Source organism: Equus caballus, chromosome 25 (assembly GCF_041296265.1).
Source record: "Equus caballus isolate H_3958 breed thoroughbred chromosome 25, TB-T2T, whole genome shotgun sequence".
Taxonomy (NCBI): domain Eukaryota; kingdom Metazoa; phylum Chordata; class Mammalia; order Perissodactyla; family Equidae; genus Equus; species Equus caballus.
In genome coordinates this window covers 47,130,423-47,150,974 of record NC_091708.1, presented here as the reverse complement: position 1 = coordinate 47,150,974, position 20,552 = coordinate 47,130,423, and the positions used below count along the sequence as shown (strand labels likewise).

Below are 20,552 nucleotides of genomic sequence, written 5' to 3'. Positions count from 1 at the left end.
AGGCAAGCCAGACATGACAGGTCAGCAGCAGACCACATCTGCAGGATGCTTCACTGGGTAAAGGACGGCAGCCAGGCACATGAAAGAATTTGGAAGAACCAACAGCATCTCTGTATAGCAAGGGGTGGACAGGTGGGGACTTCAGGCTGGGCTGTCCTCATCCACAGCTCACAGAAGGGTCTGCCGGCCAGCATGGTGGATCAGGGTGCCCAGGGGGGTCAGAAAGCCAGACTGTGGGGTGCTGAGTTTCAGAGGGAGGCCTGGGAAGGCCCCCAGGGAAGCCAGGCTTCCATGTGATAACCAGGTGGGCCGGCTGTGCCCAGTGGACTCTAGAGTGTGCAGAAGGGGCCAGTGTCATGACGCTTGGGTCTTCGCACGCCCTGGATGACCGCTCTGGGCGCTGAGGGGAAGCGCGAGTTATAGCAATCCTCCACATAGTAGGCAGCTGGGCTGGGGGTGCAGGCTGCAGAAAGAGAAGGCCCCATGCCACTACAGCGCGCCAGCGGCTGCCCAGCTCCCACCTCCCCCAAGGCCCCTGTCCCCACCCGGGAGCCTGCCTGGCCTTCCTCTCTGAGGCCTCCTTACAGGAGCTGATCCAGGAGGCAAACGCAGGTGAGTGGCTCATGGTGCACATGGGTGCGCGTGGGCTCTGCAGTCGGCACCCGGGAACGATGTCGTAGGTGTTGGGGCCAGGGCGCTTCTTACCACCTGGGGCCTGCAGGGAGGCCTGGAAGAGGGACTGCGCATGGTGACGGTGATGTGCACCCCCTACCCGTGGCAGCCCGGGCTGGATGCGGGCCTCAGGTGTCTTGGAAGCGGGGCGGTGGCCTCCAAAACTGCAGGCCGGGAAGGCAGACTGGCTGAGCGGCTGGTAGTTGGCAGGTGATGGCCACTGTGGGGGAGGAGGCTGCTGCAGGCCACTGCCCCACCCAGCCCCCCTACCCCCAACAGGCCCCCTCCCGCCCTGTCCCTCAGAGGGCCCCACGGGACCTGCAGGCAAACCCCGCACCTTCTGTTCTCTGTTAAAGTCCGTTTTCTGCATGAAGGGGGTTTCACTCTGGAACCACATGGTCTGCCATGCCCTGCGGCCACCACCCTCTGCAGTGGGGGGCAGTGTTGGGGAGGGGAGATGAGTGATGGGCCCGCTCCCAGGGCAAGGGGCCAGGCGGTGGGGAGAGCACAGGGAAGGGCACGCACCACGGCAGGGGTGCTTGCGGCCGATGCTGAAGTGGGGATGTGGGGAGGACTCGCGCACTGAGGCATCCGGCACCTGGTACTTGGTGGGGCCAGGGACATCCAGGTCCGTCACGATGGGGGGTCGCTGCTCCAGCACTGGCGGGAAGCAAGCTCTGGGCCTGGGTCCTCCCAGCAGGCCCCTCCCCAACCCTGCCCCTCTTGCCAAGACCAGCCGGCGTGAGGTGTAGCCAGGCCCCTCACTCACACAGCTCCCTCAGGTTCTGGGTGCACATAAGTGGGGGCTTCTGAAGGGCGTCCGTTTGCATCCTGAGGCCAACCGGGAACTCTTGCACCCCTGGGGGCCACATCTCATCCCAGGCAGCCCCTGGCTCTGGCCTCCAGAACAGCACAGCACCATTGGGCCTGCAAGGGAGACGGACAGCCACTGTCCACCTAGCCCAATGGCCGCCCCATAAAGGCTGCACACTGCGCCCCCCCCAGCCCACCCACTCCTCTTAGAAGTTACTGGGTGGGCACAGGCAGCTTCTGCCTCAGGGGGCCACGGGTCCAGTGTTTGCCTCCATTGATGTAAAAATTTGCCAGGAATTTTACGGCCTTCTGGTCAAAATTCATTGTCAGGATTCCTAGTTCCCTTCCCTGGGGACACCACAGGGCTCTGTGACCTCACTGACCGGTCATGGACTCCCCTCCCCCCCGTTGCCAGGGACTGCATGGTGAAGGAACATTGTCCAGCCCTGGAGGGGGTGGTGCAGTGGGAACCCAGAGGGGCCCCTCCCCTGACCTGCCAGGTGGGTCACCCTGGGGTCAGCCTTGGCCAAGAGGCCCCCTAGCCTGCCCAGTGACTGCTGGCTTGGCCTCTTTTCCTCTCTTCCCCTCTTCCTTGTCACAGTCCTCCCCTTCTGGTGGACTTTGGGGTACCCTGGAGGACCAGGGTCCACTGTAGCAGGGCTTCTGAGAGGGCTGAGGTCCCGGCAGAAGGTAGAGAAGGGAGCTGGTGCAATGGGATGTCCAGCTGTGTGAGGCCAGCAGGAAGGATGCGTGGGGGTAGGGTGGGGGGTCCAGGCAGGCTCCCTGGAGGAGGAGGAGCCCCCGCTGGAGACCCAGCTCTGAGAAGTGCAAAGCAACGGTGGGTGGGTCTGGACCACGACCCCAGAGGCAGCCCTGGCCGTGGAGCTGCCTGGTGGCCCAGGCAGGGCTGAGGTGTGTGGGCTTGTCTTCTGTTTGGGGGCACAGAGGCAAGAAGGTGTCACAGACAGACACGGCTGTCCAGGTGAAACGCAAAGGAATAATGAGCCCGAGTGGGCGAGAGCCCGTCTGGGCACCAGGGCCCTCACAGTGCCCTCCAGAGCTGACCTGTGGGCCAGCCCCAGCCCTGGCCTTGGCCTAATTGACCCAGGCAGGGCCCGGTCAAGAACATCTCATCCTTGGGCCTTCCCCTCCCTGACAAGGTCTCTTCCTCTCCTCATCCCTTCCACCCAGCTCTGACCTTGCCTGGCCTCGGGAGGTGCTCCAGATGGACTGAGGGTTGGACAGACAGACGGAGCATTGCTTGAAGAGACACATTTTATTAGGGCAAAGGGCTCACAACCTGTGCTCCAGGGCCTTCCCGTGTTACAGTGTTCTCTGAGGGCATAATTGACAGTGGCTGCAGAGGTGGTTTTATTTACAAAGCCCTTGTATTGGACATTTAGGTTAGTTCCATTTCTCCCTGTAGCAAATATTGCACGTGTCTTCAACCAAACGTCAATCGTTTCCTTAGGATAGAGTCCTACCAGTGGAGGCAATGGGTCAAAGAATGTAAGGTCTTGTAGACTTGATCTGCATTCGCAACTTGTGCTCCAGATGGCGTCTATCAAATGAGAGTGGACGTGGCGCATGTGAGCCCAGTGGCGGTGAGCGCCAAAACCGCCTGACCAGCGTTTTGTCAACACTTACCTGATTCAGGTCCAACCTCTGTCCATGTGTTCACTGACTGGGTTTTTAAGATGTTCACAGTGTGTATATGTTTTCCTGCTGGGGTGTGTGTTTTGTTCTGTAGAGTTTCTTATACTGATATCATATCTGTTCGTAACACTTGTTGCACACTTTCCCCCCGTTTACAGTTTGCCTTTTTGTATTGTTTATGCTGTTTTTTGACGTGTACTTGAACTTGCTATTTTTTTCCTTTATGATATTTTCCCTCATTTTTATGGTTAGAAAGTCCTTTCTATACCAAAAAAAAAAAAAAATCAGGATTTGTTTAAAAGGGAAAACAGTGCCCAGCTCCAGGGGAAAGACCCCGCAGGACAGGCTCCTGGCACCTCTCAGGCTCAGGAACCTCATCGCTGAGGCTCAAGATGATGCCTCCAAAGCTTCCAGGGCCTCTCATCTGAGGAGGGGGCTTGGGGTGGGAGCTCCTTTAGCTTCATCCTGTGGGGGCTGCTTTTAGTTGGCAGCTGGCCTCCTAGCGGGAGGGAGCAAGAGTCCAGGCCCAACCCTGCCCCCACTTCTTGGCAGGGCCAACTTGGCTGCATTGACAGTCCCGATTTTCTGAGCCCTGAGGTCTTCATTGTGACACCTCCCCAGCCTGTTTCCTGTCTGAGCCTCGATATCCCACCTGTAAAATGGGTGTGCTCACAGGGTTAAGGGGCCTGGCCCAGGTGCTGCTCAACAATGCCAGCCTCTTCACAATGGTTGCTAGGCAACAGGGCCTCCTATCAGGGAGGGGAGCCAGACCTGCAGAAGGGGACTGGAGCCAGCAAGGCGGAGTTGAGGCAAGATGACAGCTACTCAGAAACACAATCTCTTCACGCCAGAACCTCACTATATCCCTGGGTAAGCGCTGGAGCCCTGGAGGAGGCTGGGGTCCGTGGAGAATGGGGGAGCAAGGTGGGGGGCTAAGGGCCCAAGGCCAGCTACAAGGGGAGCTCCAGGGAGTGGGGGTGAGGCCCGAGGGGTGGAGGGGCCTGGGGCAGGAGTGCTTGGGAGTGTCAAGGGCCTGGGCCTACACACCCTCTGGCCGCCGGCATGTCTGTCTGTCTGTCTTTCTGTCGAGAGCAGAAAATGGGGACAGCCCAACAGCTGGCGGAGGCTGTCTAAGTCCCTGCAGGACGCTCACTCCAGAGTAATCCATGCTTTAAAGTCCAGATGAGCATCCGGAGTAAGCCAACAGGCAGGAGCGTAAGGCTGCCTTGCTAGGTGCTCCTCCGTGTGAAAGAGAAACACGAGCCCTCCACAGAGTGTGTGTGTGCACACCCCCCCACACACAGATTCAAGGGAGAAAGGGAAGGGGCTGGGAAGGAGCCAGGCCTAACTTTTCACCACAGTTCTGAGGGAAAAGATGGGACGGAAGATACTGAAAAGGGCTCTGACCTCAGCTTCAGCTTCGCTTATCTCTTAAACTAGCAAACTGAATTCACTTTGTTAAAAGAAAACAATTCACACTCCTTGGGGGATCACACAGGCCCCCAGCAGCACTGAACTACCCACCACTCCCCTCGTGGCCTGCTGCTGTGATGTCTATACCACTTTCCCACATGGCTCAACCGTCACCCCCTACCAGTCGCCCTCCTGTCCAGCTCCCAAACTCTGTCCCATACAGTTGTCTACTGGCTGCCTAGGTGGCAAAAGTCTGGACCAACCTTCCCAGTGGGACCAACTTGTATATAATGGGCTTCCCTGTGCCTTGGCCCCTGTCTGGACCCCGTCACCATCCTTGTAAATGCTTTGAGGGGGTAGAGGTCCTTGTTGTTGAAGGATGGCAATTGATGGTGGTGATGACAATGGAGCTCACCTCCTCTGGGCCAGGCCTGTTCTCGGGCCTGGAATGTGCCATCCACTCAAGCTTCAAGAGCCCCAGCAGGCAGGTGAGGTCAGGTGCCTTGCCTGTGGCCGGGAGGCTGGATCCACACCCTGCTTTCAGGGGCCCTGCCCTCGCCCACTGGCCCCGCCTCTTCCTCCTCTTCTCTTTGCAGCTATGCTGGCTTCTACCCTCAGCTGCGCTACCAGGTGGGGAACACCTATGGGCGCACCACAGCGCAGCTGCTCACAGACCCCAGCGTGCGCAAGAGCCCCTGCTCCGTGCTGTCCCCCACATCCAAGCCCAAGTTCATCGAGGACTTCAGCAAGTCCAAGCCACCTTGGATCCCCTGCCGCGACCTGATTGAGCCCTACATCCCCCACTACACTGGTGAGTCACCTGCCCACCGGCCCGGCCCCTCCCGGGCCCTCCCTGATGCCTGTTGTCGCTCACAGCCATCCTGCCCTGTCCGTACAGGTCTGAAGCCCTACAAGAACTTTGAGATCCTGGGTCGATTCCCACCCCAGGAGGCGGACACCCAGGGGCCACCTGGGGTACAGAACGCATCCGCGCAGGTCCAGCTGCCTGCAGGCTTCATGCCCTATCCCTGCTACCCTCCACGCTCACCAGGCAGGAAGGGGGACTCCAGGGACTTTGGACACCCGGGCCTGCGGCTGGCCTATGGGGAAGAGGGCTGGAAGAGCACCATCCCTGACCACGAAGCCCCTGGGTGGCACCAGGTAACTAGAAGATGCGCCAGGACTGAGCCTCACCCCAGCCAGACCCAGGTCGGGGCTGGGGTGGTGACTTGCCCCCTCTCCATCCCAGCTGTACCACTACAGGAGGGACGAGTGCCTGCCCCCAGCCCGCCAGCAGGAGACACTAGATGTGGGCAGGTTCCACAGGCTGCCCCAGCTGGATCACCCCAAACTGATCCAACGCAAGGCCATCTCAGGTGGGCACCCAGGGCCTGGGTAGGAAAGGGGGACACCCCCTTCAAGGCTTCAGGGGCCTAGGCAGGATGAAGGGTGAGAGCAAGTGAGGAGTGATGCTGTGGGCCCGTCCTGCCCTGAGACCTGCTTCCTGGAGCCCCGCTTCTCCCAAGGCCGGAAGCTCCTGCCTGCCCATTTCCATCCGACCCAGCAGACAGTCACCAATGTTTAGGAAAGGGAAGGAGCCCAGACAGACCCACAACACACCTGGGAGCCGGTGGGTATGCCCAGGGCAAGGCAGAGGGGATCTGGAGCGGGACCCTGACCTCTTCCTCCCCCAGGCTATGCTGGCTTTGTCCCCCGGTTTGCCTGGGTGTTGGGGATGAATTACCGCAATGGGGTCACACAGGCTATGGACGAGTTTGACAAGAACCAGGTACAAAGACACCATCCCTGGGCCTGCTCCGGAGTGCCCAACTCCACCTGCAGGGTGGTCTGTACGCCTCTGAGCGAGCAGGAGGACGGGGCTGTGAAGGCCAGACTTCCTTAGAGGCCTGGGGAGGGGGTTCTGCCTGGCCCAAAGAGGCTGCTCGCCCCCTTGGTTCCCTGCTTTGGAGCAATGTGGGGAGTGGGGAAGACAGGAGCCCCTTGAACATTAGCTACTTCCCAGGAGAATGCCAGCCCCACCCCGCCCCAGGACATTTTTCTTGCTGGTTACCACATGGGGGAGGCAGCACATCTCAGTGCCTGCCTGTTTCCCCAGTTCCTGTTCAGAAATCCCATCTGTGCCCTGGGTGAGCGGTTGCCCAGGACACACTGGCCCAGCAACACCATCTACAGCAGCAAAGGCCTCATACCTTTCTACATGGGCTTCATACCATGTGAGTGCACAGAGGGGGTCCAGGCCCACCTCATTCGGACCAGGTCACAGGGACCAGGTCACAGTGACCAGGCCCCTGTGGGGAGGGGGGGGGGGCAGCTGGGGCCCCTCACCTATGCTGCACCACTGGCACAGGGCCAACTGTATTACCACATTGTCCCCAGGGTCCCTTGCAGTAGGACTGCCCCCCCCCCCACCCATCCCCCACTGTGGAAGGGGCTCAGCAACCTCTTCTACTAAAAGCTGCAGATGGAGGCCAGCTGTCTCCAGACCTACTGACTCCCTGCAAGTTTAGCACAGACAGGCCAGGCCAGGCTCGCCCTCAGGAGGCAGGTGCCCAGGGCAGCCCCAGGCTCCTCAGAGGCCTTCATGTTCACAGCCTGTGCTGACCCCTCCAGCAGCTACTTGTAGGCTCACCATGGGCGCACAGCAAGCCCAGGAGCCCAATGGCAGCACTGCCCTTTGTAGCCATGCAGAACAACTTTGCGCTGACGTTTGGGAACAGTACCCGTAAGGCCTATCAGAAGGAAATGAAGAGGCGAAAACAGACACTATGAAAACGCTTTAATGATGGTGTCTGTACAGCACATGACATCAAGACAGGAAGGAGAGCAAGTGGACACACAATGAGACGTGGCTATCAGGGAACAGACTGCGAGTGAATAAAGAGTTCACAAGGCTCCCGTGCTCTACCGGGTATCAGACAGCTCTAGGCCACCTCCTCCTCCGCCTCCTCCTCAAACTCGCCCTCCTCCTCGGCCGTGGCGTCCTGGTACTGCTGGTACTCGGACACCAGATCATTCATGTTGCTCTCGGCCTCGGTGAACTCCATCTCGTCCATGCCCTCGCCCGTGTACCAGTGCAGGAAGGCCTTGCGCCGGAACATGGCTGTGAATTGCTCCGAGATGCGCTTGAACAGCTCCTGGATGGCTGTGCTGTTGCCGATGAAGGTGGCGGACATTTTTAGCCCCCGAGGTGGGATGTCACAGACAGCTGTTTTCACATTGTTGGGGATCCACTCGACAAAATAGCTGCTATTCTTGTTTTGAACGTTAAGCATCTGCTCATCCACCTCCTTCATGGACATTCGACCCCTGAACACAGCAGCTACCGTCAGGTAGCGGCCGTGGCGGGGGTCGCAGGCAGCCATCATGTTCTTGGCATCAAACATCTGCTGGGTGAGCTCTGGCACCGTCAGGGCCCGGTACTGCTGGCTGCCCCGGCTGGTCAGTGGGGCAAAGCCAGGCATGAAAAAGTGCAGGCGGGGGAAGGGGACCATGTTGACAGCCAACTTGCGCAGGTCAGCATTGAGCTGGCCAGGGAAGCGCAGACAGGTGGTGACCCCACTCATGGTGGCCGACACCAGGTGATTCAGATCACCGTACGTGGGTGTGGTCAGTTTTAGGGTTCGGAAGCAGATGTCATACAGGGCCTCATTATCAATGCAATAGGTCTCGTCTGTGTTTTCTACGAGCTGGTGGACTGAGAGGGTGGCATTGTAGGGTTCCACCACCGTGTCCGACACCTTGGGAGAGGGTACCACACTAAATGTGTTCATGATCCTGTCTGGGTACTCCTCTCGGATCTTGCTGATAAGAAGGGTACCCATCCCAGAACCAGTCCCCCCACCCAGGGAGTGGGTCAGCTGAAAGCCCTGCAGGCAGTCACAGCTCTCAGCCTCCTTCCTCACGACGTCCAGCACTGAGTCGACCAGCTCTGCACCTTCTGTGTAGTGCCCCTTGGCCCAGTTGTTCCCCGCACCACTCTGACCTGCAAAAGAGGGCAGTCGATCGCTCTTTGGCCAAGGGTCTGATCACCAATGTCAAAATGGCCAAATAACCCGGAGTGAGAAGACACACAGAACTGACCCTGCCGGTAGAGCCTACGGACCCCCAAACCGATAACACAACAGCCTGCCTCGTTCAAACTTAAGTTAGGGATCAAGACAAAATGACTTAACAAGCCAGCTCCTCCCACGGGCAGCTCCTGCCAATTCCCAAGGACAGACGGGCCACCAGAGCTGCAACCGCCTCTAGCACAGCCATCACCACAGGCAGATTACATCTGCCCGCTCCTTTGCGGGTGGACAGCTGGGCCTTCCTCCCAAAGCCGCTTTAGGAAAGGGGATTGAGTGACTGCAGCGGGGAGGACAGTGTCCAGGGGCCCTAGCTGCTGCTCGGGGGACAGAGTGGATCAGAATCTCGATTCCGCGGTACTGACGGTGGTGACCTTGAGCACCTCTTAACCTTTGAGCCATCCCGGCTAACAGGCCGCCTCCCAGCCCCCATCCACGGCTCACCGAAGACGAAGTTGTCCGGCCTGAAGATCTGCCCGAAGGGCCCGGACCGCACGGAGTCCATGGTGCCCGGCTCCAGGTCCACGAGCACGGCGCGGGGCACGTACTTGCCACCTGGGGGGCGAGTGGGAGGGCGTCAGCAGGCGGGGGAGTAGGGCTGGGGCGGCAGGAAGAGTGGGAAGGGGCGCGGGGTCTCACCGGTGGCCTCGTTGTAATACACGTTGATCCGCTCCAGCTGCAGATCGCTGTCCCCGTGGTAAGTGCCAGTAGGGTCGATGCCATGCTCGTCACTGATCACCTCCCAGAACTGCGAGACGCGGGCGGGCCGGGGCTGAGTCACGCCGGCGGTGTCCGGAGCCGGCCCCACCCCGGACGGGCGCCGCCCTGCCCTCCCCCGCCGCCGGGTCCGTCCTCGGGGGCTCCTGCCGCCGCCCCGGCCCCGGCCCCGACCCCAGCCCCGACTCCGACCCCCACCCTCGCACCGGCCCCGCGCGGGGCCGCAATGCGGGGGCGCCACCCGCCCGCTGCCGCCATCTTTCCCGTCCGCCCGCCCCGCCCGGCAGACCCGCGCCGGCCGCGGCACCTCGCCGCCCACCTTGGCGCCGATCTGGTTGCCGCACTGGCCGGCCTGCAGGTGCACGATCTCTCTCATGGCGACGGCAGCAGCGGCGGCGGCGCAGGCGGAAGGACGGAAAAAAGCCGAGTAGGAGGCGCGCAGAGTGCTACAACCGACGCTCGGCCGGCGCTTATATGCCCGCCGTGCCCGCCTCCGCCGGCCTCGTATTGGGCTGCCAGAACGAGGCTGGCAAGCGGCCTCTTTTGATTGGCTGTAGCTTCGTCAATCGGGCATCCTAGTGCCCGCCTTCCCAACGCCTTTCGCTGTTTATTGGTCGGCGGCGGCCTCTGCTCTCCCTATCAAAACTCCCCCCCTCGCGCTGCGGTGGTCTGTCCATTGGGTGTTTCAAATGATTGATTTGTCCTCTCATTGGCTGGCTCCGGAAAGCACGCCGCCAGGCCGGCGCGATTGGCCGCGCGGGGCCAGCGTCCTGGTAACCGCCGCAGTGCCGCGGCGGCGCGCGCGGGCTCGGGGCGCGGCGCTCGGCTGGGCCGCGGGGGCGGCAGGTGTCTCGGCGGCCCCAGCGGGCGAGCGCATGCCCGGGCCCCGCCGTGCGTTTCTCGGGGGCGGCCGCCGCGAGTGAGGGCGCGCGTGGGCCGGCCTCGCCGCCCGCGGGTCTCGCTCGGAGCCCAGGAGTGGCGCGAGGCGGCGCGCGGCAGACAAATGGGGCCTGGGGCGGAGGGGCCCCTGCGCCCCTCCCGGCGCGGTCAGGTGCGGAGCACGTGGGCGCGGCGCCCGGCCCGGGGGAGGGGCCTGCCCGGCAGCCGCGCCTGTTGTGGAGACGCGCTGGCCCCGCGCCCGTCGCCTTGGTGCCCCGGCCCCAGGAGCGCGCCGAGCCGCGTGCAGCCGCGGGCCGGCCCCCCACCTCCGGGCTCCCCGGCCCTGGGACCCCGGCCACGGATCTGCCTGCCGGGGCTGACCAGTGCTTCTACTTTTTCCTGATTTACGTTTAGGAAGAAAAAAAAACAACGTACAGGTTATGAAATTACATGTGTTCGCGCCTTCAGTCAATCGCTTTAAAAACAGTACGCTTGCGTTATATTTTTGTAACGTTTTTAAAGAGAAAAAGTTACTCCCTTGTGTCTGCCCTGACGGTCCCTCTTGCGGTGACCACCGGGGCCTCTCCAGATTCGGGTTTTCTCGGTGAACTTCTTACCCTCCTTTGCCCCTACGCCGAGGGTGTTGGGGGCAGCAGCTGGTTGTTTATTTTCCTCTCTCTGGGGGGAATGCGCTCCCCTCCTCTCTAACACGTAAAATGAGGGCACTGTGGCGACTGCGGCGTAGCCGACTGAAAGTGTTACCTGGATGGACAGCGGCGCGCTGGCCAGAGACTAGCCTTCCCATCCCATCCCCGGGACAGTGGTCGGGACTGCAGTGCTGACCTGGAGGGTGAGTCAGCACAGTGACGGGCCGTCGGTCCCAGCAGGGCCTAGGGGACCAGCCGCCTCCCCCACAGACCGGTCCAGGGAGGCAGGCCTGGCTTCTGTGGACCACAGGTCTCCCTCGTGGGGCGCGCAGGGCCACTGCCTGCATCCTGGGTCTGCGCAGTGCCCTGCAAAGTAGCTTAGCTGCCCAAGCGGCAGTTGGCAAGGCTGAGGCGCTGCAGTAGGGAGGCTGCTGGGGCTTCTCAGCACTGAGTTGTGCAGATCCACAAATTGGTGAGACAAGGAGCAGCTCACCTTTCTCCCCAGTGAGCCGTGCGAAGCTCTGCTAAGGTGGCTCTTTGAGGTGTTTGTCAAAGCCCCCCAGACCCCCCAGGCCATGTGGCCAGAGACCCCCACTGGAAAAGGCCCCTGCTTCCTGTGAGTGTGCACAGGGTTGGGAGTTGAGTGTGGCACCCCCATTTTACAGGTAACAAAATAGTTCTTGTGTCACCAGCCTAGGTGTGATCCCCAGAGCCCCCCCTGGCACCAGGTAGTCCGGCGTGCCCCGCCCGTTGCCTGTGCAAGGTGGATACTAGCTGGGGACAAGACAGCAGGAGCCTCCCTTGGGCCTGCGCTGGGCTGGTGGGAGGAGACCCTGTAGGTCCCCACCCTCAGCCAAGGGTGTTCCTGCCTGGGCCCAGTGGGGGTTTGTGGCCTCGCGGGATGCAGAGCAGAGAAGGCCAGAGGCGCAGGGAAGCCCAGGCAGGGGCCGTGGGAGCGCTGGGCGGCTGGCCCTCCCACCCTAGCCTGCAGCTGTTAGAGGGAGGCATCCACAACGGCAGCTCTGTTTACTGGTGGCCATGGTCCCAGCGGGAGGGTGCGTTACCGCCAGGCAGGGGCAGCAGGCAGACAGTCGTTTGTGGCCTCAAAGGACCTGGCGGTCAGCCTTTGTGGGCGGCCTCACCCGGAAGGAGAGGTGTGGGGTACTTTCTTCCCCTCTCACTGCCTCCCGGCTGTGGAGAGGGGGCCCCCTGCGTCCCCAGGGAACTAGCCAGGCCTGGCTCCTCCTCAGGGACTTGTATCAGAGGGACCACGAAGCTGATGTCAGATCTGCAGGAATGCACTGAAGTCACAGAAGTGGGGGGAACCCAAGAAGGGTACATGGACCTGCCTCCGAGGTCTCGCTCTGGCCAGGCCTCTCATGGCTCCCAGGAGTGGGGGCTACCTCCCTCGGTGGACAGGGGGATCCTCAGGCTCAGGAGGCCTAGGAGCTTGTTGGGGGAAGGGGACCTGGGGGGAGCTGAGAGGGGCTGGGAGTACCCCAGGTGGGGACTGAGGGGACTGTGACGTGACGGCGGGGGACACAGTGGGGGGTGGGGTGGGGCTGGTGACTGAGAGGGGCTGGGGTCTGGGGGGTCTGAGGGGACTGAGAGGGTGGGGGTTGGTGTTTGCTGAGAGAACCAGAAGGGGAGTAAAAGGACAGGACCAGGGGCAAGAACTGGCCCTGGGGCTCTGCAGCCTTATCTGACCATCACACTTCTCCCCCACTGGGTCTGGCTAGGCAAGCCCGTGTAGGGGAGTGCTGAGAAGGAAGGGGCGCCCCCATCAGGGCAGCGTCTCTGGCCCAGAAGGAGGTGACTGGCCACAGTGGCAGACTCTCTAAGGAGAAGGGCAACCCAGGCACTTGATCAGGGCCAGCCCCCGGCCGCTGGTCTGTCCCTGTGGCCCCTCTCGGGGCCGAGTTCTGGTGGAGCGCAATTCACTGAAGTTTGCTTTTTCCGTGGGTGGCTGGGGCGTCGGGCTGGGGTTGTGGGCAGCACAGGGCTGGAGGGGCGGGAGGCCCAGGCTGCTTCCTTGGTGTCCGGTTACTGGCTGGCCGGCAGACCAGCCTTCCTGTGTAGAAACCTGCTGCACCACTGCGGGAGGGGCAAGGGCAGGGGCTGGGGCAGGGGCAGCGCTCAGCCCTGGAGGCCCTCGTGGTGGGGGAGGGGGCTCACGCATGGGCTCCAGGTGCCGTGGCACCAGGGGTCACTGGTAGGACCTGCTTCCTGGGACATGTTGGGGTCTGAGCACCTGCTCACCCGGGCCCTGGAGGGTAGTGCCACTGTGGCCACAAGGTACAGGTCAGGGTGCCCGGGAAACCTGAGCGTGGGCTCTCCTGCCCCCTGGCCCCATGCACCTCCATTCCCCCCACCCTCGCAGCCCTGTACCCCCCCGAGCCCAGCCTCCTTGCAAGCATTCCTGGGCATGGTGTGTGAGAGCCGGCTGCTCCTGCCTCTTGCACCCTCAGGGAAGGGCCCGGCAGCATCCAGCCTTTCCTGGCCCCAGCTTCTTGCTGCGGGAGGTCTCCACGCTCTGGACTCGCCTTCTGTCCCCAGCAGCCGTGGAGAGAAACAGAGCTACAGTCTGGGGCTCAGGGGTCAGCTGTGTGCCCACACCCACTGGGCGGCTAGGTCCCATGCAGGCTCGCCACGGTCTGGCCGCGGGCCCGAGTGTCCGCTAGGGGGCAGCCTTGCACTGCCCCACGCCCAGCTGTCCTCAGAGGCCAGCCTGGGACCCTCCCCCCAGTGCCCCTGTCAGGGGAGTGAAGACCACTCACACCTGGGTCACAGCTTCTTCTTTATTTGCAAAGAACGTGAGCCAGACGACTCAGAAGTCCACTGCTACAGGGATCACCCAGGGTACCCAGAGGTCAGTGGGCAAGGGTTGTGGGGGTCCCCGGGGGTGCCCACCCCTCACAACTGCTGGGAGGCCAGCACCTCAGGGTTCTCGTGGCAGTGGGCCTCCTTGGCGGTGGCCCGAGGTGGGCTGCGGGCCCTGCAGGGGCAGCAGCGGCTCACCAGGCGGTCCCAGGGCTCCAGAGACCGGAGCCAGAGGGGCAGCCAGGCCCAGGAGCGCACATGGTGGGGTAGCCAGGCTGGCCGGTGCTGCTGCAGGACGTTGATCAGGACAACGAAGAGCACCAGCCCGGCCAGGGGCCCCCCAACGGCAGCCAGCACTGTGCCGCCTGCCAGGGAGAGCCCAAAGGTGGCCAGTGGCAGCAGCAGGAAGCTGAGCAGCAGGTAGGCAATGGCCACCCAGCGGTATTGGGCGGTCAGGTCCCCGAAGCGCTTGGCCAGTGGAATGGGCAGCCGCAGGACAGGCACCACGTACCACAGCAGGATGCCGCCCAGGTTGAAGAAGAAGTGGATGAGGGCGACCTGGAGAGTGGGAGGGCAGGCAGGGGCAGGAGTCTGGGCCTGATGGCCCAGGGTCCCCTGGGCTCCCCAGGATGCCTGCCCTGCCCTGCCCTGGCAGAAATGGGGCCAAGTCCAAAGCCTGTCTGGGGTCCTGCTCGTTGACTGAGATGGGTCACCTGGAAAGGCAGACTCCCACCAGGTGTGGCACACTCCTCCCGCCCCCCCCAACACCGTGAGGGTCAAGAGCCCAGTCTGGCATCCCAGTGTGGTAATGGCATTGTTGATGGCTGCATGGATCTGACCTGCCCCTGGGCTGGCTTAGCTTGTGCACACCTCATGCCTAGTGACCCCGATCCTTCTCATCCCTGAGTTGACTTGGCCACCCAGCCCTGGGCTCTGGTCTGGCTCCTGTGGGGAGGAGGTGCAAGGCCACATGTGGAGGGAACACAGCCCCCTCCAATGGCTGCTGGACTCCAGGACTGGTGCAGCAGGTGCAGTCTGGAGGGCTTCCTGGAGGAGGTGGGGCAGGGGCCTGCCCTGGGAGGGTCTGGGAGGACAGAGACGGAGCAGAGGCAAAAGGGCAGATGGGAGTCAGGGGAACCAGGGCTCATCTCTTCTTGTGGGTGCAGCCCAGAGAGGTCCAGGCTTTCAGAAGCTGCACCTGTCTGGACCCGAGCAGAGGTGGTGGAGGAGGGAAGCTCGAGCCAGGGCAGTGGACCACAAAAGGGGTGAGTTGGAGAGAGAATCAGCAGAACTAAACGAGTCTGGTTGGGGGGCATAGAGCTGGGGGGCTGGAGGGAGGCATCCTGGAGGCAGAACTGTGTCTAGGGGCATGGAGCGCCCAGCATAGGTGGGGTGCAGCCTTCACAAGAGGATGGCATGTCATCCAGGTAGGGACCTGCTGGGTTTAGGTGACTGGCGGGCAAGAGGGGCATCCTGGAGGTGGTGAAATAGAGGGCTTGAGGCCCCACAGGGCTGAGAGGCCTCGAAGGAACACAGCCAGGAGCATAGGGTCAGGGGTAAAGGAACAGGGGCCCCCTGGGGAAGGTTGGGGAGGGGCTGCCAAAGAGAAAGGAAGAGAGGGCACCCTAAGTCCACATGATCCTGGAGATGATGAGGTCACAGGACAGGAAGATCAGGGCTGGGGGTCTGGGAGATGCTCACAGGGTCCCTGGGGTCTGAGGAGATGAGGCTGCCGGTCTGAGCGGGCAGCCAGAGGTGGGTCCCAGGAGAGCTTAGGCCATGGCCAGCCTGAGGCCCTAGGGCAGGCCTCACACCTCCTGTCCACAGGGCTGGACTCGAGGGAACCGGGCCCAAAGGAAAGCCCCAGGCCAGCGCTGGGAGTTGAGGGGGCTGTTGGGGGCTGGGGAGGGGTGAGGGAAGGTGGTACCTGGACGGCGCTGAGCAGCATGTCTGCGGGGCTGGCTAGGGCCGCCAGCAGAGCCGTGGTGGTGGTGCCAATGTTAGAGCCCAGGAAGAGGGGGTACGCGCGCTCCAGGCTGATCACCCTCACCCCTGGGGAAGCCAGGGGTCACCATGGGGCCCTGAGCCCCGCACCTGAAACCCAGTGCCTGCCCGCCACACTCACCCATGAGCGGCACAATGGCGGCCGTAAAGACGCTGCTGCTCTGGAGCATGAAGGTCAGGCTGGCACCCACGAGGATGGCCAGGTAGCCGCTGAGCCAGCCGAATGGGAAGGGGAAGTCTGGGGAGAGAGCTAGGTCACCCCGGGCCCAGTCTCCCTGCCCCCGCCCCTGCCAAGGCCCCGCATCCCACACCAGCGTTGATGACAGTCCTCACGGCCTGGGCAACACGGCCGCGCAGCACGGAGTTGAGCAGCTTGACGAGGAGGACGAGGCAGGAGCAGAGCCCGAGCAGGGAAGCTGCCAGCAGGATGAAGCCCACGGCCAGGTCCGTGAGCGCCGTTCCTGCGAACAGGTGGTGGCCTGGTGGCAGGGTGGGGGCAGGTGAGTGGTGGCCAGCTTGTGGGGTGGGCAGGGGTAGGGGCGGGCGCCGGGCCTCACAGGGCAGGTGCTCCAGGGCGGCTGAGCTGTTCCTCTCAGGGCAGGAGTCGGAGGTGGCCACTCCACAGTTGCTGCCATTCCCCGTGGTCTGAGGAGGTGAGGTGAGGTGGGCTCAGGATGGGCTCAGAGTGGGCAAGACTGGGTAATTCAGCAGGTCGGAGTTCGAGGGTCAGAGGCACCTTACCATCTCCCCCCTGGTGCCACACCATCGCTTGACGAGGCTGCTGTTGGTGGCATTGCCTGTGGCACTTCCCGTAATCACATTGGCATCCAGCTGGGGGACAGAGGGGCCGCAACCGTCTGCTGGACCCTCAGGACTCGCCTGGGGCTCAGACGCCCACAGCCCAGCCCAGTCCACTGTCCCCTCCCCTCCCCCACCCAGCGCAGGGCCCAGACTCTTCTGCTCTGTCCCTTCCACCCCCCAACTCCAGCGTGCTGTCCTCACCTGCACAACAAGGTGTGTGAGTGGCTGCGTCAGCACCTTGAGGATGTCAGGTGCACGCCCCCCAGGCTGCAGGCTGGTGGTGCCCAGGGCCAGAGCGCTGAGCCTCTCCAGTGGGGCCATGGCACTCTCCAGTGGCAGCAAGAGCAGCACTGTGAGCCAGTTGAAGATGCTGTGCACGGCTGAGCCGCCGAAGGCCCTGTGGTCGCATGGAGTCGAGTGGTCAGTGGTGGCCTTGGCCGCGGCCTGGACTGCAGCCCCTGGCCCCTGCCCTACCCACTTACCTCCGAAACTCATCCCGGTCCCCTGACTGTGCCATTGAGACCAGGGTGCTGGTGATGGACGTGCCCACATTGACGCCCATGATGATGGGCACCGAAGCCTGGACGGTCAGCACTGTGGGGGTTGCTGTGTCAGGCCCCCGCGCCCGCCACCCCCCCACCGTCCCGGGAGGAGAGGGCCACTTACACTTAGAGGCCACCATGCTGACCACAATGGAGGAGGACGTGCTGGAGCTCTGCACGAGAACTGTGACCAGCACACCAATGACCAGTCCAGCCACAGGGTTGGACAACACCATGTTGTCCTTGAAGATGTCTCCAGCCACTTTGCCTACACCAAGAAGAGAGGTGCACTGAGGCTGTGGAGGGCTGGCTGCCCAGCCCACCCCCAGCCACCTGGCCGGTCACTCACTGCCCAGCAGCTGGAAGGCAGAGCTGAGGATGTCCAGGGAGCAGATGAAGAGGTAGAGGCTGCCCAGGAGCCCACAGGCCTTGAGGAAGCCAATGACCACCCGGAGCACCCTGCCGGCCAAGCTGAGCTCTGAGGACACAACACAAGGCTGTCCTCAGCCAGCCCTTGCCTTGCGCTGCCCAGCACCCCCCCCACCCAGGTCACTTCCTTCTCTGACCCCCAGGGCAGGGCTTGGGCCCCCCTCTGTCCTCCTGGGGCAGGGCCTGGGTGGCCCGCCTCTGTTCCCCAGGGCAAGGTCTGAGTCAGTCTCCTCTGGGCCCCCCTCTGTCCTCCAAGGCAGGGCCTGGGCTTTCCTTTGTCCTCCCGGGGCAGGGCCTGGGCGACCCTCCTCTGTTCTTTTGCAGAAGGGCTAAGCAAACAGCCCCTAGGGCCCCCCAGAAGCCTAACTGCCAGCAAGAGAGAGGAAGAGGGGCAGGCTGGGCAGCAGTGGCTCTCGTCTCTGGACAGGGCAAGCAGCCAAGCTGAGGAACAAAAGTTCCCCAAGTGGCAGTCTGCATGGTGGGTTTCCATGTGGCCTGTTGGGGCAAACCCCCTCCCTGCTCTCTCTCTCTGAGGACCCTTTCCATATTCAGATCCTAAGGAGTTGGAGCCCCCTTTAACCAGTTACCTGCCACCTCCAGACCTACCTTTCCAGGATTGGCCAGTGTCCTTCAGCTCAGGGAGGGCCCAGGGGTCCGTGTCCCTCTCTTCCAAGACCAGGGCAGAACCAGAGGTCCCTGCAGGGGTTGGGATCAAGAAGGACCAGGGCCCCAGCCATTCCCTGGGCACCCCTCAGGTGGGGCAAAAGGGGGTGAAGGGGACTGTGGATGGGGGCCTGATGAGGTTCAGCAGCAGGAAGCAGGGAGCCAGGGCCCTCTAGCTTGTGTGGCCCTAACAGAGCTGTCATGAGCCCCCGGAGGCTCTCAGGAGACTGGCTGGAGCCCCTCTCCCTGCTTACCCAGAGCAATGGGACAGGGCCTGATGGGTGGGCAGAGGCAGGCGGAGACCTTGGCCGTGGGGCTCCTGGTACCTGCATTTCCCAGACTCCGGTTAACCAGGCCAACCAGGTCCAGAGTAGTGGGGGGGACCTGGCCACTGGTGAGGGAATTCGGCATGGATTTCAGGCAGGGGCAGACCCAGGCCCAAGCCGGGATCTCCTGGGGGAAGAGCAGGTCAGACACATCTCCTCCCCCTGCCCCACCAGGTCTTGGGGTCCCCTGATCTGAGACCTTGCCGACTGTCCTCCTTTCCCACCCCCTGCTGGCCTTGGTGACCTCCCCTTTTCTCCATCCACAGGGGGATGGCTACAGTGACCTCAGGTCACTGTTAGGTGAGTCTAGTCCAATGTCGGGGCACTGCCGGCTTCCTCACTGGTGCTAGCTGGAAGAAGACCTTGAGGGTGGCCCAGGGCACAGGGTGCCGGGGTGCTGGCCAGAAGTGGCCAGGATCCAGGAACCCAGGGACCTGTGCTATCGGGTGTCATCGGGGGCACTGCAGATGGTCCTGACTTAGACTTTGGAATTTGATACCAAATAGTGATGTCTCCGCTTGATAAGGGACCCACCCCTGGCGATAGGGAGCAGGGCAGGGGGCTCGGGCACCCCCACCCCACCTCAAGTGTCCTCTCTGCAGCCTGTGGATCCAGAGCCCCTGTCTAGCCCTTCTTGACTCCCTCTCAGTCCCCAGGGCTCAGGTCCTGGGGGGCTTTCTGTTACCCCTCCCTCCTGGTCACCAGAAGCTGGTCTCTCGCCCTCACCTCCTGGAAGCTAAGGGTGCAGAGGGCTCAGCCCTAGGCCTGAAGGTCACCCAGCCCCAGCCCCGGTGTCCCTGGGCCCCCGCCTGGCTCTAGAAGCTCCTACCTGTGTGGGTAGTGAGGGGGCACCTGTGGGGAAGAGGTATAGGGCGGGAGCCGCTGCAGGTCAAAGATCTGCTGGGCGCACACATGACCTGCTGTGCGCTGAGCCCCATTAATGTTTACCCAGGAGCTGAGTCCCCCAGGTACCTGCCGTAGCCCCAGGCACCTGCCTTGTCCAGGTCCCAATGTCACCTTGGGGCAGGCACTCTGGGCCCCCAGCCCAACCCTCTTGGAGGGGAGTTTCTCCCTGGACAGGCCCCAAGCCAGGCCAGGGGCGTTGCAGGGCTGGGCGCCCGCCTTTGGTGCTAGACTTCCACAAGTAGACGCCTGTGGAACGCTGCTGGACACTGCATGCTGCCCGCCCAGCCGGTTGGCCAGGGGCCCCTGGGGAAGTCTGCCCCAAGTTCTGCAGACCTTATCGTGGTCATCCCTGCCCTGGTCAGCTGGTGGGAAGGAAGCCTTTTGCGTCAGGGGAGCAGAGAGGGCACCAGCCCCAGAGGTCATCCAGTTCAGATCCAGGTTCAGGGAGGGCTGGGCTCCACAGAGCTCCCCGGAGCCCAGTCTCAGTGGTGAGCAGTGACGGTTGACTACGTTGTGTCTCCATCTGCAAGTGGGGGGAGGGCAGGGCCCCTCCCCAGGCCACATTGCTACCCGGCCCACCGCCCAAGCCCATCTGGACTAAGAGACTCAGCCCACCTTCTCCTCTCCCCAGCTGAGTCCTGATTGGCTCCACTGCTTGTGGGATGCCCCTTCTTGGGGTCAGTCCCCTTCCCGGGATGTTGGGAGGAAGAGCTGCCCCTGCTGGGGCCAGCCCCTCCCCCTCCTCCTTGGGCCTGATCTCCCCAGGGGGTCTGCTGGCCCAGCACCCTGCTGGCTGCCCCCTCCATTGCTGTGTGCCTGGGAGACTTTGCCCCAGGGAAGGAGGAGGTCTCAGAGTGTCCTCTCAGCAAATTCTCTCATCCCTCCCCGTCTTGGCACCCGCTGCCCAGGGTGGGCCCCGCAGTCCCTCCCAGGGGCTCCTGAGTGACAGCTCCTGCCCAGGTGAGGATGGAGATGTTGCAGCCTGACTTGGGGGGCGTCTGCGTCCATAGCCTCCAGCAGCTACTCTGGTCCCTCTGAAGGGTCTGTGTGGTGGTCACTGGGAGGCAGAAGGAAGCTGAGAGCCAGGAAAGGGCCCAGCATGGGTGCAGTCCTACTGAGCTGTGTGAACTGAGGCAGGTCCCCACCCTCTCTGGGCCTAGAGCCAGCCCTACCTAG

The 20,552-nt window shown here is 62.7% G+C and overlaps 4 protein-coding genes across 38 annotated transcripts; 1 reads left to right on the top strand and 3 right to left on the bottom strand.

Annotated features, from left to right (window-relative positions):
- Positions 1-88: 88 nt before the first annotated feature.
- On the bottom strand, positions 89-1,895 carry STPG3 (sperm-tail PG-rich repeat containing 3). Of its 2 annotated transcripts, none has more exons than XM_001918067.5 (6): positions 1,703-1,895; positions 1,442-1,599; positions 1,198-1,332; positions 1,010-1,098; positions 586-892; positions 89-463 (listed from the first exon to the last, which is right to left on the bottom strand). In XM_001918067.5, the coding sequence occupies exons 1-6, from the start codon at positions 1,807-1,809 to the stop codon at positions 330-332; spliced, it is 930 nt and encodes a 309-aa protein (XP_001918102.3). In that variant the 5' UTR covers positions 1,810-1,895; the 3' UTR covers positions 89-329. The 2 variants fall into 2 exon arrangements, with proteins under 2 accessions (XP_001918102.3, XP_005606023.3); XM_005605966.4 differs by having other exon boundaries at positions 706-892; positions 1,703-1,888.
- On the top strand, positions 1,886-9,321 carry CIMIP2A (ciliary microtubule inner protein 2A). 20 transcript variants are annotated; one of them, XM_070250959.1, is made up of 9 exons: positions 1,913-1,985; positions 2,957-3,089; positions 3,878-4,011; positions 5,151-5,365; positions 5,453-5,715; positions 5,804-5,930; positions 6,249-6,343; positions 6,671-6,788; positions 7,256-9,321. In XM_070250959.1, exons 3-9 carry the CDS (start codon positions 3,956-3,958, stop codon positions 7,342-7,344), a joined length of 963 nt encoding a protein of 320 aa, XP_070107060.1. In that variant the 5' UTR covers positions 1,913-1,985; positions 2,957-3,089; positions 3,878-3,955; the 3' UTR covers positions 7,345-9,321. The 20 variants fall into 20 exon arrangements, with proteins under 20 accessions (XP_001491343.1, XP_005606021.1, XP_070107054.1 ...); XM_070250963.1 differs by having other exon boundaries at positions 1,916-1,985; positions 2,957-3,141; XM_070250958.1 differs by having other exon boundaries at positions 1,921-1,985; positions 2,912-3,089.
- On the bottom strand, positions 7,335-10,267 carry TUBB4B (tubulin beta 4B class IVb). The gene is made up of 4 exons (XM_023629465.2): positions 9,679-10,267; positions 9,282-9,390; positions 9,087-9,197; positions 7,335-8,557 (listed from the first exon to the last, which is right to left on the bottom strand). Exons 1-4 carry the CDS (start codon positions 9,733-9,735, stop codon positions 7,497-7,499), a joined length of 1,338 nt encoding a protein of 445 aa, XP_023485233.1. The 5' UTR covers positions 9,736-10,267; the 3' UTR covers positions 7,335-7,496.
- A 3,402-nt stretch (positions 10,268-13,669) lies between these two features.
- SLC34A3 (solute carrier family 34 member 3) lies at positions 13,670-20,043 on the bottom strand. 15 transcript variants are annotated; one of them, XM_070250940.1, is made up of 14 exons: positions 19,300-20,043; positions 18,399-18,535; positions 18,088-18,177; positions 17,402-17,530; positions 17,177-17,320; positions 16,993-17,104; positions 16,712-16,907; positions 16,451-16,540; positions 16,267-16,354; positions 16,021-16,188; positions 15,831-15,947; positions 15,633-15,757; positions 14,576-14,650; positions 13,670-14,263 (listed from the first exon to the last, which is right to left on the bottom strand). In XM_070250940.1, the coding sequence occupies exons 1-14, from the start codon at positions 19,938-19,940 to the stop codon at positions 13,799-13,801; spliced, it is 2,577 nt and encodes an 858-aa protein (XP_070107041.1). In that variant the 5' UTR covers positions 19,941-20,043; the 3' UTR covers positions 13,670-13,798. The 15 variants fall into 15 exon arrangements, with proteins under 15 accessions (XP_070107041.1, XP_070107047.1, XP_070107046.1 ...); XM_070250946.1 differs by having other exon boundaries at positions 18,471-18,597; positions 19,300-19,384; XM_070250945.1 differs by having other exon boundaries at positions 18,471-18,597; positions 19,197-19,306.
- Between the last annotated feature and the right edge of the window lie 509 nt (positions 20,044-20,552).